The 16,091-nt window shown below is 38.3% G+C and overlaps 1 protein-coding gene across 1 annotated transcript; it reads right to left on the bottom strand.

Annotated features, from left to right (window-relative positions):
- Positions 1 to 12,033: 12,033 nt before the first annotated feature.
- LOC122660987 (aquaporin PIP2-7-like) lies at positions 12,034 to 13,129 on the bottom strand. Its single transcript, XM_043856263.1, has 4 exons — positions 12,850 to 13,129; positions 12,473 to 12,768; positions 12,240 to 12,380; positions 12,034 to 12,156 (listed from the first exon to the last, which is right to left on the bottom strand). Exons 1-4 carry the CDS (start codon positions 13,127 to 13,129, stop codon positions 12,037 to 12,039), a joined length of 837 nt encoding a protein of 278 aa, XP_043712198.1. The 3' UTR covers positions 12,034 to 12,036.
- Between the last annotated feature and the right edge of the window lie 2,962 nt (positions 13,130 to 16,091).

Genomic DNA, 16,091 nt, shown 5'->3' with positions numbered 1-16,091 from the left:
ATTTTCTCTTATAATCATTGTTCAAAAACCAGGTTTTTTTTATCCGACTTGCTTTTTTAAAAACTTGGTGAGTTGGGCAGTCAAACATGGCCAGGGCGACTCATGTATATTTTTTTAATGTTTTCCTTCTTCTCCTTGTCCTTCTCCGAATGAGGAGAGATTAACACTATGATTACTTCACATGTGCGAAGATAAAAATGGGCTAATATTGAAAACAATAAACACAATCTTTAGGGTTTAATTTAATTAAAATCAAAATTAAGGTTAATAATCCCAATACCAAAAAAAAAAACAACAACAACAACAACAACCAGACTCGGTGACTCTGATATGACTTGGGCAAAAACATTGAGTCATAAAAAACCTAGGCTGACTTGGACTTGGTCTAGTCATCTTAAATCTGGGTGACTCTTTATGACTCTTGATTAGGTTTCATTTTTTATTTTTTTTTTATAAATTTGAATCGAGTGACTCGCTCGAGTCAAAACTTGGTTTTCCTAAGGGTGTCGAATCGGTTTGATTTCGGTGTGGTTTATATTTTGACAATTAAGGTGAAATCAAAATCGAACCAAATAGAAATCAACCAAAAACAGAATTGGTTTGCATTTGATCCGATTTTACTAGTTTTTATTCGATTTTCATTATCCAGTTCACAACCGATTTGCATGCAGTTTGTTGTGCCGATCTCAGAAAATGATAACAAAGACAACCTTAGTTTTTCAAATCCTATATATTCATGTGTTTACTCATTCTCTCTTGGTCTCCCCCATCATCTTTCTCACGCCTATGTGATAAAAAAAAAATCTTCACCCGTCCTTTTCCTTTCATGATCTTTATTTTTCCATTTCTTTCTTCTCCAATCTCACATGATAAACAAACTATTAATTCCATTAGCATGTAAGATTTTGTTAATCCATTTTAACATGACCCATTATTTTCAATCTGTACTTAAAACATATATAATATATAGTCACTCCCAAGACATTTTACTTATTTTATGTTTCAAGTATGACATAAAAATTATTGCTTATTACATTAATCATTATTTTATTAACTAACCCAATTAATGTGTGGGCTAGTATTTGAGTGGGAGGTACTAGTTTCTATTCGTTTTCTTTTTCTAGTTCTTATTTGGTTTAAAACCGTCGATTTTATGTAAATCAAAACGAATCAAAAAAGAGTTTATGAAATAAAAAACAGATCATGTTTCTGTGAAACAATCCGATTTGATCGTAAACAATCGATTCCAGTTCCATTTAAATAACTTGTGCATGGAAACAATTTGGGTTCCAACTTCCAAGGGGAAAAAGCCAAAAAACTATTTGGAGCTTTGAACATTTCCTCTTTCTGTTTTAAATTTTTTTTTTTCCTCTTCGGAAATGGTCAAAGGATCATGGCATTGCTGGGCTGCATCATGGGAAAAAGCTGGTTCAAAGATGGGATCATCCAACGACTAAACCAATGGTCAGATTTATTTGTAGGACACCCTCTTCTGATGTTCAAAGCTGATTTACAATTGGCCCGATGGATTAGTCTAGGGCAATTTTGGGCTTGAGATGGGCTAACAGAATTGGGCCAGATTGGCAGGGTTTGGACCGTCCAAGTTTCTCCTATGAGAAAGTAAATTTAGCCCATACCCATATTTCATGAAACGGTATTGAACTGAAAAACCACAACCTTATCGATTGACAACACTCTTTGGATAGATAAGATCGTACAGTTGAGAATTCTAGCTTGTCCTCTCTCACTTGTGAAGAAAATGTTTTTTCTTCTCCTCCTTCGGTCATTTCTTATATAGAGAAGGTATTCTCCCTCTCCCGGCAAATAGTTATTAGTGCTATGTTCTCTCTCTTTTCCCTATGAATTGTGAATTTGTTCAAGAGCTATATTCCATAGGAGGATTTGCACTTGTGGGTCATCAACAAGGATCCGGATCCCCTACTTCCGAGCTGCCCCTATTACCGTGCACCCCAGACACAACAACGCAGTAAAGACCGCCTTACTCTGACTCGGACAGGGGTAGGGTGGACTTTTTGCCATCTTGTTGTGTCTGGTGTGCACACGGTAGTAGGGGCAGCTCGGCAATAGAGGACCCCGATGCCATCAAGAAACTCTAGACCTTACCATATATTGGATTTGAATACCCTAGCTAACACTACATGAGATGATCGTTGGAATAAAATTTTTAAAAAAAGGGACATTATTGATCAACAGTGGTAGCAGAGCATCCCTCATGTAAATTAGGATTTCTCAGTTGAAACGTGTCGTTCATAATTGAAACCAATTTTTCATAATTTTTAAATGGGAAAATATTCTCTGTGCCGCAGCGCAGCCTGTGCCCAGGCACATGGGCAGCCTGTGTAGGGTGGTCATTGCGCCCATCCCCATGTGCCTGGGCGCAGGCTGCGCTGTGGCACAGAGAACAACACCCCTTTTTAAATTTAAGGTTTCTTTTTATATGTATGAATGTATGGATATTTATCATTAATCGATATCATAATTTTTTTTTTTTTTTTTTATCATGGCCACATAGCACAACAGCCTACTGCACAACGTAGTATGCAGCAAATCAACCATACGCAAACAGGCCGGCCAATCGGGGTCCTAGACCATGGTCGGGGCGATCAACCAAATTAGACACATTTTCTAAAACTTAAAAATTCCAGGTTTGAATAACTAAGAGTTAATTTTCATGAATGATGCGCGTAATGCAACTTATTGGTTGTGGGTTCAAAACTTGGAAATAACCTTTTTTGCGAAACAGAGGGTAAGTCTTCGTGCATTGACCCATTCCAGACCCTGTAGTAGCGGGAACCTCGTGCACTAGAACAATACTCTTTCTGCATCTTTTGATGCGTGTGATATGTGTGGGAGTATTCTATGATCCTGCATACATAATTGGTAGAATGGTTCTACAAGAATTTTAATAAATGGATCATTATGGATGTTTATATGATACATGAATTATAGTTACTTTAAAAATCCAATCAAATATGAGGCTAAATTGCTTCCATTCATCATGAAAATATAATGATTGTTGTTAGGCAAATTTTCACTATGATTTTGGATGCCATCACATATCACTGTAGTACTAATTATTATTAATCATGTGATGGTGTGATTATCTTTGATACATAAGATGTATGACATGAGATGTGCGTTAAATAACTATTTATGGAATTCCCTCGTTAACAAAGCAAGTGTGAAATGGAAATTCTTAAGGGGTAGAAATTTTTTGGCCTCCTATTGTTGGTGAATGTAAAGATCTCGTATATTGGTTCTTGTAGATACCAATAGGATAATACTAGAATTGGTCAATGAGATAGCTTACATTCATTCTTATGAGATAAGTAGTGGACACGACTAGTGGGAGTGCGCTGCGAAAGTGTGCATCATCCTTTGATATGTGATTCACTCTGAAACAATAGGTCTGCACTAGACTTGAGTGTGTGTCAGTTGATAGGAATGAACTCGACACTCATGTGATCGAAAATATTGCAAGTATGATCTAATACATGAGACATGACAAATATGGTTAGTCCATCAAGTCAGAACATATATAATGACTCTCGATAGGATAAGTTATTTACGTAGAGATTGAAACATTCCAATTTACATTCAATAAACTATGAGGGCATCTTGTAATGTGAACAACCATTGAATTGATTTATCTTGTTTTTATTCAATGGTTTTATCATGCAAATTAAAATAAATCCACTTGTTAATTATTCAATACAACTATACCCACACCCTCGTCTAAACTATCAGAGGAGAACTGATTGATCCATTGAAGCTATCTAAACTCTAAAAAGAATTTCATGTTTGTCTTGACGGCTGAAAAAAACATGTTCACACCGGTTTGGATCAAGAGCCTCATGCCATACCTAGCAATTTGGTTCTCCTCCAGCTGTGGCGGGAGTTGGAGAATCCAACCCAACAAAACAAGGGTGATTTTGATCATTTCACAGGTGAGACCCAAGTGCCCCCTCTATAAAATGACCATACACCCTTCCTATTTTTGAGGGGTTTTTTGGGCTGGACCCTCCAGCTCCCGCCACGGCTGGAAAAGAACCAGATCGCATGCCTAGAGCTTTTGCCTCTAGAGAGGAGACAAAGGCCTATGTGAAATTCCATAGGAAAGTTTCTCTAGCCAAGTATTACATTATTAGCTCCCTGGCTTGATAAGCCTATCAAAAAATTATACGCGAAGTTACCTTGTATAAAGATATGATGTGGGAGACGTTGCAGGAAATGTTTGGCAAGTAGAATTGGCATGCTTTCTGGACACTTCCAAGAGTTGAAATCTCATGGGTCCATCAATCAATATAAGATTGATGTTATCATTTGGATCTCTTCCGACCTCAACTCGTTTGTGTTGAATTTCAACAGGAACAAGATTGAGGTGACCTTTTTTGCATTGACCAATATGTCGGTAAAGACAAAGGAAATTGCTAAAAGAAATTACTTCTATTACGGAAAATCGAGGCGTTGGAAGAGAAACTGTCACGTCTGCTTGGCGTATGTACCTCTATTAGTTAAAACGGGAACGGCATAACAACGGATCTGTATCCTCTCAATTAAATTGTCCGTACCTGATATCAAGTCCATCTAATAAATGAGGTAAAAGTGACTATCCTACTCTCAAACACACTATTCGTGGGATCTACATCCTTCTATTAGACGTACATGATGTCAAGTATGAACAGTATAATTGAGAGGATAATAATTCCATAAAAACGGTATTTGGTAAGGACGTACTTTAAACTGATCAAAACTTGACGGAACGATAAAAAATATGATCAAATACATCAAGAACAATAAAAGAACGAAAACAGACAGTACTTGTTTTAAACATTTAAAATAAATAAACATAAATTGGTCAATGATTAGCTAAGCAACTTCCTATTATGGCCAAGGAAGTTTCAATAGTTGCCTCCTTGCTACACATAAGCGAATAGTTATAGCCTCCAATTTGCGGGCACCTCCAATGCCTCTAATTCCTCTAAAAGGAGTGGACCCCACCTTGAATAGTATTTTCGGGTAGAGGGTAAAGTGATCATTTCCATCCTCATATGAGGAATTGGAGGAATTGAAGGGAACAACGATTCCACATAAACATACATCAACAGGTAAATTGAAACCCAATACTATTTGGGTTTGAGGTGATGAGATTAGGGGTACATTAATAAGGGTTAACTTAGACTTAACCAGCATTTCTTCGTGGATGGGGACCAAAGGAAGCTCTGGTGTGTTCTTCATCCAACCCAACTACTCAACTAGGGGACCTTGCATGGACTGGTTTCACATGCATTTTTAACCTTCATGGCCCAACCTTTTTGAAGTTGATATAATATGTATTGCATCTAGTGGTCCCTCTATTAGGATCTATGCATGATCTCAAGTTGTCCCTCTTTTGCTTTTCCTTTTTTGGTATGAGGCCCTGTGTTGCTTGACATGATAATAGAGTTGAACATAGGGTCACTCATAGGATTTTAATCTTTTCCAATTCTCTAAAAGTGTGCAGTGCAGCAGTTTCAGGTGGAGATGTCGACACTTGGTAGTTCGAACATCCAACGGTATCGAGCTTGATAAGAAAGAAAAAAAAAAAAGTCAATGAGCTCGGACCGTTGGATGTCCAAGCTGCCAGATGTCAACATCTCCACCTAGCACTACCGCTACACACTTTTAAGAATTGGAGAGGATTATTTTTCATCACTCAACTCCCAATCATGGTTGTTACCGTCCTCAGTTTTGATCTGTGAATGTAGTTATTAATTTTTCAATTTCTATTTATATATTATAGATTTTTTGTTCATACTTAAAAAATCTAAACGTTTAATACATGTACCATTATATATTTTTGTTTTGGGAAAGAACTGCTAACCAATGCTGTGTCTTAACGTGTATCTACGCCCAGACACAACCCAATGCAAAAAGACCGATGCGCCCCTGGATCTTTCTGCTTTTCTAGTTTTTTCGTGAACGTGTCTAGGCACAACATCGGTTAGTATTCTTTTTCCCTTTCATTTTTTAGATGTTTTTTAAATGTTTGAGTCATTTTTTTTATTGTCTCATTTGATTTTTAAGTTGTTTTAAATGTGTTATCCCAAATAAAGTTTTTGTTATTTCTAATTTTAACAATGATTATGATTGGACGCAATTTTGCTACTACCTGAGTTGTGGGAACGATATTGCTAACCGAATTCACAACCAAAGAAACGAAATAATTCACTTTCTCTTTGGAATCACAAATGCCCTCAACCTTTTCTTTTTTTTTTTTTGGAGGGGGGGGGGAGGGGGTTGTTGGGGGACCAATCACCAGCCCGGCCTGGCCCAGCCACAAAAGCATTTTCCGGGCTTTGTTTTTTCTGTCTCCGGATTCTTCCAAAGTATTTTTTTTTTTTTTTTTGGTAAAGGGTCCTTCCAAAGTTACAACTTACAAACCGGCAAGAAACAAAGAAAGATAAGGGCTACCAAAGTGAGCCAACCAATCACCAGCCCTACAACGAAAGCATCTTCCGGCTTTTCTAACTTTCTCTAGGTCCTCCAAAAGTTTCAAACATGGAGGATTAAATTAAGGGTATGTATGGTAACCATTTTGATTCAAAAAATTGATTTTGGGTCAAAATCGATTTTTTCTGTTTCTGAATTTTTGGAGTAATTCTGTACTAACAAAAGTTAGTATGGTAAAAGATTGATTCTACTATACAGAGAAACAGAAACATGTATGGATTGCCATTTTAACAGAAACAATTTTCTCTTCTAATTCTATCAAATTACATAAAATCTCACCCCTTGGCATAATTTTCATAACACAAATGAATGATAAAATTTCACTAATTTTAACATGTCCAAAATAATTTCAATACTAAACATAATGTTCTTACACATCAAAAAAACTATTGATTAATTTTCATTCAATTGGAGCCATGTTTCTTGATAAAGCAAACTCATTTGCAATGTACTTTTTCGAAATTCATCCATCTCTCCTGCCCTATTTCGTTGGCATGTCACACCCTGAGTAGAAACTTAAGTCACTACCTGCATTAACAAAGACAAGGGGTATTACTCACTTTGATTGAACTAGAATGTATAATAGTGATGTGTATGCCTCTTATTGGGTATGCATGTACGGTTTGTTTTTTTATATATAACATGCACTCTTATAAGATATCATTAGTACAAAAAAAAAAATGCCCTTCCACACTAGCCGGACATATGTCTAGCCTAGGCCCTGATCCCAAAGGCATTTCGACTGGGCTGAAACAACCACCCTATCATGATGTCCATGTTGCACAATAAAAATGTTCAGTCTATCTTTTATCTTTCTTTTCCCCAATTTGATTAGTGTCACTCAATTCACTGCATTGGGCAAGCCTTTGTTAGAAGTGGGACCCTGTTGGACCATCCTTACAGAGATTGCTTGCTTGCTTGCACAAATCAAACCATACTTGCAAGGAAGAAGAATTACCAATAATAGCTTCAGCCTTCACCATAGTTCCCACCCCAGTGCATCTCTCCCTCTGCCACTGCATCACCAAACACCCAAAACACAAACAATGAGAGAAAGAAAGCCTCTTCACCTGTGATTGGGCTCCTCTCCTTGGACCCTTTTTAACATCAAAACCAAAACCTTTCTCTCTCTCTCTCTCAAGAAGGAACATGAAGGTTTGATAAGCTTTTTGTCCACGTTTTCTACCAAAAAAAAAAAAAAAGTAAAAAGAAAATCAAGAACCAAGCAAAAGAAGTCAGGGAAGGCAAAGGGAGTTGGGCTTCAGCATCAAATGCTGCTTCTCTCTTCCACCAAACCCAGCCAGAAACCCATAGTTGCTCTTCAGCTAGACAACCCTTTCACCGATTAGCTAGATTTGCGCAGGCAAGCAAGCAACCTCTGTCCTGCCCTTAATTTCTACTTTAAGAAAAGAATTTTTTTTGATGAATTCCAACCAAAAAAGAGTTTACTGTTTTTGTTTAGGAGCTTTCTCTCTTTTTTTTTAACACGAGGCCAAGCTTCGGTTGAGCCTTGGGAATCCGGGGCTGGGCCTGGGTTTTATGAGCAGAGGTTAATGAGAAGAGACGGATAAACTCTTATCCAATGTGCAACACATATACGAAATGCAATTAAATCAGTTGAGCACATTGATTTAAGATCCCTTGAAGTCGTGGAAGAGTTTTAATTGAAATCAGCCAACTCGGCTAAGAAGGCGAGCCTCACAGAATGGATCCAACCAGAAATCTGATCAAAGTACCCCACCTCATCACCCTCATGGATAAAAAGCACAGAAATTTGTCCAAGACAAAAGCTGGGCTTAAAACTAGATTTGTGAAAACTTCTTTCTCAAATACACACAGGATATGGTGGTAGTATATCTCCATTACAGAAACAGAAGCTATCAATCGATAAATTAAATGTGTCAAGTGTGTGTGTGTGTGTGAGAGAGAGAGAGGGAGAGGATTGAAGGTCCTCTTGAGCCGGAAGTGGTTCTTGTCGCCCAAGGTGGTTCACATTCAAATACAGAGGAGGATTCTCAAAGAGAGATCAATTTCGTTTTTTTATTTTTTATTTTTTTTTTATGACAAAGTGTAATCACACAAACCACACACCAATCCCAAAAGGTTAACCGTTTCAATTTCGTTTTTGTGATCTAAGGTTTTAAACCCTAGATCTCAAAAAGAAGAAGAAGAAGAAGAAGAAGAAGAAGAATAGCAGTAGAATTACAGATGAAGAAGAAGAAGAAGAAAGGAAAGGAAACATTACCTGAGTTGAAGTAGATGCAGATGATCCAAGCTTTGATAAATCAGAGCTTCTCCCTTCGTTCGAACAGAGGCAGAAATGATGGAGAGAAGAGGGCTGGCAGTGTTCTTCGTTTGAGAGATGTAGAGGGTAAAGCCGTTTTAGGTTTTGTTATGTTTTGAGGGAAAATTCCAAAAAATGCCCCTCTAACTTAAGTCGTCCTAATGCTACCCGATTTTTCATAAAACCAATTCTTAGAATTGAGAAACTCCATTTTGGTGTTTTTCAAAAGCTTGCCAGAATTCATTATATCATCCGGTCCGTTTCAAAGAATCACAGAAACGGACCGGACAAACCATACATAATTTGATTCAATTCTGCCCTTAGAATCATAAAAAACGTCAGAATCCATTTTTTGAAAGGTTACCATACATACCCTAAGAAACCAAAATGTGTTTTCCACAATAGAGAAAGGGAATCATAAAATCACCAAGATTCCATATCCATTGTAGGCCGTACGTACCCTCCCTTCTGGCTCAGGTGTTCGAGGAGTGAGAACCATCTGATCTAGTCCTCGACTGCGGTGGAGATCGAGTGGGACCCTCTCACGTATTTATGTGCTGTTTCTCTCGATCCCTTGAAAGTACGGGTGAACCAAAACAACGGGGAAGCTGCAGGTTGGGGTGTCAAACCGTCGGTCTACCCGATTTTGGTTTGGTAATTAATGAGACTAAAACTATGTCGTTAAGGAACTTCGATTTTCAATTTCAATCCGGTAGGGCTTTAGTTTATTTCAATTTTCAATATCTGGTTAAATCGCTTTAGATTGATTTGTTTTTGGACTTAAATGACAATGAAATCTTACATTAATATCCTATAGTGAGAAAAAGTTTGGTGAAAACGACTTAGCTAAGAATGAATAAATGGGCTAAGTGAAGGGGAGTGATAGTAATTGTCCCTTTAAATCATCCTCCTCAAGTTATCCAAGTAAATGAGATGAATTGAGAAATTGACTTGATGCGCTCATGTTGTACATAATCAAAATAAAAAGACATAAATAGTAAAGGGAATGATATAACCAGAAGAATCCAATCTATGGATGACCGACACATGGTAAAGTCGAAAACAAATCATGATGTCATTTCTTCTGCTCTGGAGCCTACAGAGCTACCTCGCTACTTGGCACAGACGCTATGACAAGCACGTGCATTAAATCCTGAGGGCTTAAGGGCGAATCCATCCGCTTCACGTCCCGTATAAGTCCCATCTATACACAAGTAGAGCTGAAATACGGCACGAATAGAGCAACATTTAATGCTAGTGAGATCAGACGAGCCTTACCCATGCCGAAAGGCTCGAACACTTCACCACCATGCCAAGTGAGACCGATCCTTCTATAAATAAAGAGCGAATACCCTAAGTAACGGAATTCAAGTCCTGACTCCGATCCCGATTCCAAACTATCAATCTTGAAATCTCTCTCTCACCCAAAGTCTTTTATTTTTGACTGGTTATTCTAATAACTGACTTTGGCATCGAAGGATCCCCCAGAGTCATCTCCGATCCCCTCTTGCATCCATCCTTTTGGTTGCCAGTCTATACATCAGACGACCAAAGACATTCCACAATTTTCACCCGCATTAGTGAAAATAACTAATATTAAAATCAATAGACAAATAGCGTTTATAGTAAAATTATTGTTACAAATCAAATAATTGTTTCTCATTATAACGAGAAGATAATTAATATTAATTTTTTTTTGGATAAAACTAATATTGAAATCAATGGATAACTAGTCAATGAGAAGACAACTAGCCAATATTGAAATTATAAAATAAATCATACTATCCAATCATTCATTTAATGTCTAACTAATTTTATATAATGAACAAGGAAATCAATGGAAGCATTGTTACAAATCAATTTCTCTATTCATAACCTCATACAATCATACTCATTGATTTGTAACAATTCTCTTTACAATTAAAAATCTTCTCTTTAATATTGAAATCAATTAAGTTACTCATAACCTCACACTCAATGATTTTTATCAGTTTCGATGTAGATATCGATTGGTTTGGTGTGTCCAATTTTCAACCAATCCAGTCATATCCTAGTCCAAAACTAGCCAAATAACATTCGGTCCAGATTTTTAAGTTGAATTTTACCCATTCTTGCTAGGTTTTGACAACCCTAGCTACAGAGTCTAGTAGATCCACCTCCACCCCTATTGTTTCACCAGTACTTTCAAGCCCTTGTTGGGTTTTCTCTAGGCCTGTAAACGGATCGGATTCGGCTTGGATACGGATTGAATGTAATCGGATTCGGATATTTCTTGGTCGAATTCGGATACCTCTAAACGAATTCGGATGGATTCGGATGCAGATCGAATTCGGATTTTCGACCATCTGTTAACACCTCTGCCTTGTATAATCCAAACCTTCCTCCACCTAGTGGATACAATTCAATCACTCTCAATCCATAGTTTTAGATCATGACTCTCTTTTCCTCATATTCTAGAACCTGTTGAATCTTCAAAAACCCTCAAGATCATTATTTACTTAATTTTTTATAATTAAGTATTCGGATTCGAATTTTATCGGAGTATTCGGATATTTTTCCGGATATCTCTAAACGAATTCGAATACTCCAAAATGGATACGAATGCAAATCGAATTCGAATTTTCGATTATCCATTTACAGCCCTAGTTTTCTCTCGATCTCGATCTCTTTGAAACCAGATCATGTCTTTACACAAATACCATTTAAAGGCCCAGTAGAGCCACTCACATGAAATCTAATCCTCCCGTTGGTCCAACAGTGGATTTCATGTGACTGGCCACGTTGATTTTCTCACTCTCTCTCTCTCCACACTTGCACCGTACATTAATCCATTGCCCATGCAAGTCTAAATTGCAGAGTGCATTAAAAGCCACGTGTACGGCACAGAAAACATCAGAAGAAAACCTAACAGCATCTTTTGTCCTGCTCTCATTTTCGCACGATTTTCTTCCCACCCCCATCAATATATAATGCAATTTACTGAGAGAGTATCACATGATAGAGATCAGAATTGTTAAGCTTTTGAGTTTAAGGTGGTGAGCCTAGGCGCTGCACCCCACCCACTATTCAGAAACAATGAAACAGCTTTCTTACAGTACTAACCCCCTCCTTTCCTTTTCCTTCCTTCCCTTCCCTACTAAGTACTACCCCAAACAAAGCCAGCTAAGATAAATATAAATTAACTAACCAAATACAAGAAAAATATAAAAAGAAGAAAAAAAAGGGCTTCTTCTTTCTTTTTAGTTGCTGCGGTTGCTGCGGAATGATCCCAAAGCTTTAATGGCTGCCGCTCTAAGAATGTACTGGTGGTATACTGCTGCAGCAAGTGCTCCCAGAAATGGTCCAACCCAGAAGATCCACTGCACACCACCATCCGTTAATTTGTGTACTCAATCTTTGTCTTAGTAATTAATTAAAAACCGTAAACTCAACATCAACTTACATGATCATCCCAGACATTATCTTTGTTGTAAATCACTGCAGCGCCAAAGCTCCTGGCTGGGTTGATGCCTGTTCCGGTAATTGGGATTGTAGCTAAGTGAACCATGAACACTGCAAACCCTATAGGCAAGGGGGCCAACACCTACCAAACCAAAAATTAGTATTGTTATCAATAGTTTCAAGCTAATGGAACGCATTAAATAAAGTCCTTTTAACTTATTCCAGTGTACTTACAGGGACATGAGAGTCACGTGCGCTTCTCTTAGGATCAGTAGCGGAGAAGACAGTGTAGACGAGCACGAAAGTTCCGATTATCTCAGCTCCTAGAGCTGTGCCCTTTGAATACCCAGAAGCAACTGAGTTGGCACCACCTCCCAAAGAGTTGTAGTAGTGTTTCTGGAACGCCTTCACCAGCCCAACTCCGCAAATAGCACCTAAGGACTGAGCCACCATGTAAGACACAGCTCTGATCAGAGAAACCTTTCTTGCTAAGAAGAGACCGAACGTCACAGCCGGGTTTATGTGACCACCTACATTTCACCGAATCAAAATCATAAAAGATAGGTAAAATAAAAGGGGGTGGTGGGTGAGCTTAAAGAAGGATTTCAAACCAGAGATTCCAGCTGTGCAGTAAACAAGGATGAAGATCATGCCACCGAAAGACCAAGCGATACCCAAAAGACCAACGCCGTTACAGGGCCCAGATTTCTTGTAACCGATGACGGTAGCTACTGTAATGTAGAGGAAGAGAAGGGTAGCTATGAACTCAGCGATTACAGCTCTGTAGAAAGACCACTTCATGAGCTCCATCATGTCAATGAGAGGTGCCGGTGGAGGGTCTGTGTAGTCTTTCCCAGGTGCTCTTCCTTCTTCTTTCATTTCCTTCGACATCTTTCACCTCCTCTGTGGTTCTCCCTTTCGTCGGAGCTCAAAGTTGAGAATTTGCCAAGAAAGAAAGAATGCAGAGAGAGAGAGAGAGAGAGAGAGAGTGAGGGGTTAGGGTTAGGGTTAGGGGAGTAGAGTATGAATTTATGGATAAGTGAGCATTCTCCAGAAGTAGAAATATTATTATATTAAAAAGGGGTTTCTGTTCTGTTACAGACACAGAGAGAGAGAGAGAGTGGTGGGCCCATATACAGCAAAGACCATGTGACCGGCTAATCATATCCTTGTAGCCCCACCACAGCGTAAGCGTGGCAACTGGCATCCAACAAAACAAAGGTTTTCTCCCAACGGTTACATTACGTTGTTGCCTTTCGTCGTCTTTTTCCCTTTTTTTTTTGTTGATAAAAGTCGTCTTTTTCCCCACCTGTCCCTCTGTTGTTTTCTACCTGAATTACCGAAATACCCCTTACCTTCGAACAGCTAATACGACAAAGAAAAGACTTGGACCCGGATCTAGGCTCGAGGTCGAGGCAACAGATGCTGTTAGAACGAAACACCGAAAATACCCTTCTAGGTCCTTCGAAACCTTCTTGACCTTTTCTTAATTTCTGGTTTATTAAATAAAATTCCCGACATTCCCTATTACCCTTTGTACTTATTGGCTTCTTTACCAGAAAACAAATAACACTTTTATTAGCTTTTTTTTGTTATGTTTTTTTGTTTTTGGTAGAAACACTTATTAGGTTCTGAATTCCTTAATATGGTGATTACTCATTAATCATTTCGTCTTCCTTGGGAATGATTAATTTTTCTAAGTGGGAGAATGATAAGTATATTAGCGGTATACCGTAAGGTAGCACCTTATGTATCTCTCTCTCTCTCTCTCTGTGCCATACTTAGCCTTTTCCCTTTCTAATTATAGAGTTTTTAATATTCTTATTGAGTCATTTTCTTCTACATCCGCAAAATTTGATTCCTCGAAGAGTCTCTCTCTATGGCTCTTTTCAAGTCCTCAAGGATATTGAGCAGCTGGTTGACCCATGGTTTTAGTAATCAGTTGGCCCATGGTTTTAGTAATCGATATTGGTATTGGTATCAGTATTGGATCGTATCAGTTGTTTATTGTACAATTTACCCTTGTTTATATGGATCCACCAATATGAAATCGATCAGGAATCAATATCGATTTTCATTAATACCGATACGAATCTACCAATCGAACCGATCCGATATCGATTCTTCAAACCATGGGTTGGTCCCAAAACAACCATCCTCTTAACCAGACAAGTCAAACAACCGGGATCTCTCCGCACAAGAAAGTGTTGAAGCACACATTTGGGAGTTATGATTTCATTAATTTTTTTATTTTGGTCAAAAGGCAAATTTAAGCCTTAGAGAAACTCCTGGCCGAAAGCAAGAAAGGATTTACAATAAAAGGAATGATTTCATTAACAGAAATGAGAAAGAAATGAAATATGCAGAGGAAAATGGCAGATGGCTTGAACCGGGTTGGTGTTAGAGTAATTTGTAATCTAGTGGGTTCTCTTGTAGATCTATTTCATTAATTTAACTTCTTTGGCTTCTCATCCATTTGCTGAAGTTAATCTACATAAAAAAATGGTAACCTCATTGCTTTTATGGCATAACAATCCAATCACATGCCAGGTAAAAATTGTATTTATCTTTTGGGGGAGAGGTCTCTGAGCAAGTGGGGTAGACAAACAAACCAATGAGGTGCAATGAACGGCTTTGTGCATAGGAGGGATTTTAATTGCAGTGCACCACATTTGAGAATCCAACCATAAAACATGGGCAATGACATCTTTTTAACATGGACAGGGTTGGGTGGACGGTTGGATTCTCAACTGTGGTGCACTGGGCAGTGCACCACACTTGAGAGGATAAAAATCCGCATAGGAGAGCAACAAAGTCATTTCGTGTAAGGAGAGAGAAAGAGAAAGAGAAAGAGTGCTAGCGTACTCTTCCCCCCTCCCCCCTTCCGCCTCCTGCCTCCCGCCTCCCAATGGTTGAAATAACCTTTTCCCTTATCTTTAATTCCCCTATTATACGTGGTTTCACATACCAAGATCTCTTGCGAAATCTTCAAACACTATAAGAAAAGCTCTAAACAGTTGTGCTAGCTTGGGAGGATGTCTTCGGCAGCGGTTGCCGAGGACCGCCACTGAAAGGACAATGACAGTTAACAAGTACAAGGAGGTAGAATTTTGCTGCGGTTTCTAAAAATTATTGTGAGAAGTAGTTTTCTGTTTGGGAGTGTGGCCTACGCCAGCACTCCCATGTGTCTATCTCTCTCCTCAAAACAAGGGGCCCGGAGTGTCTTTTCATATGGAGACGAGAGAAATAGACTCATGGGAGTGCTGGCGTAAGCCACACTCCTGGACAAAGTTCTTTTTCCCTAAAAATAAACTTATAGTCTTAGTTTTGAAACACCGTCGTTAAAAATATGTATATGATGGTGCTATACATCCACCATTGTCTATTGGTAATGTATTGGCAGTTTACAACCTAATGCTGTGGAAAGTGGTATTACAGTGGGACTTCCAACGGAGGTTTTATAAAACTGTCGCTACATGGTTACATCTCGTGACAATTATTTAAAACGGTTGCTAAATGTCCACATAACCCTTCCTGCCAAGGTCTCGTCAAGTTTCTACCGAATAACAAGAACATATATAGCTGCAGATATAAAGAACCGCTGTTGACATATACCTTCCGCGATGTATTTTCAAAATCGCCGCCAAACACACAAAATGTACATTTTCATATAGATAAGCCTATTATATAGGAGTGTCATTAGGAGTGTCTGAATGACACTTCTATAGGTGCATTTAGAACTTGCCAAATTCTTCTATTCTCTTTAAGTTAGTGGTACTTATTCATTTTTTGGTTGGATAGAAAAGGCCGATGTAAGGTAAAAGTTAAGTTTAAGTTGGATAGAAAGTGTTTT

The sequence above is a fragment of the Telopea speciosissima genome, chromosome 5 (assembly GCF_018873765.1).
Source record: "Telopea speciosissima isolate NSW1024214 ecotype Mountain lineage chromosome 5, Tspe_v1, whole genome shotgun sequence".
NCBI classification, from domain to species: Eukaryota; Viridiplantae; Streptophyta; class Magnoliopsida; order Proteales; family Proteaceae; genus Telopea; species Telopea speciosissima.
This window is presented reverse-complemented; position numbering and strand designations above follow the sequence as displayed.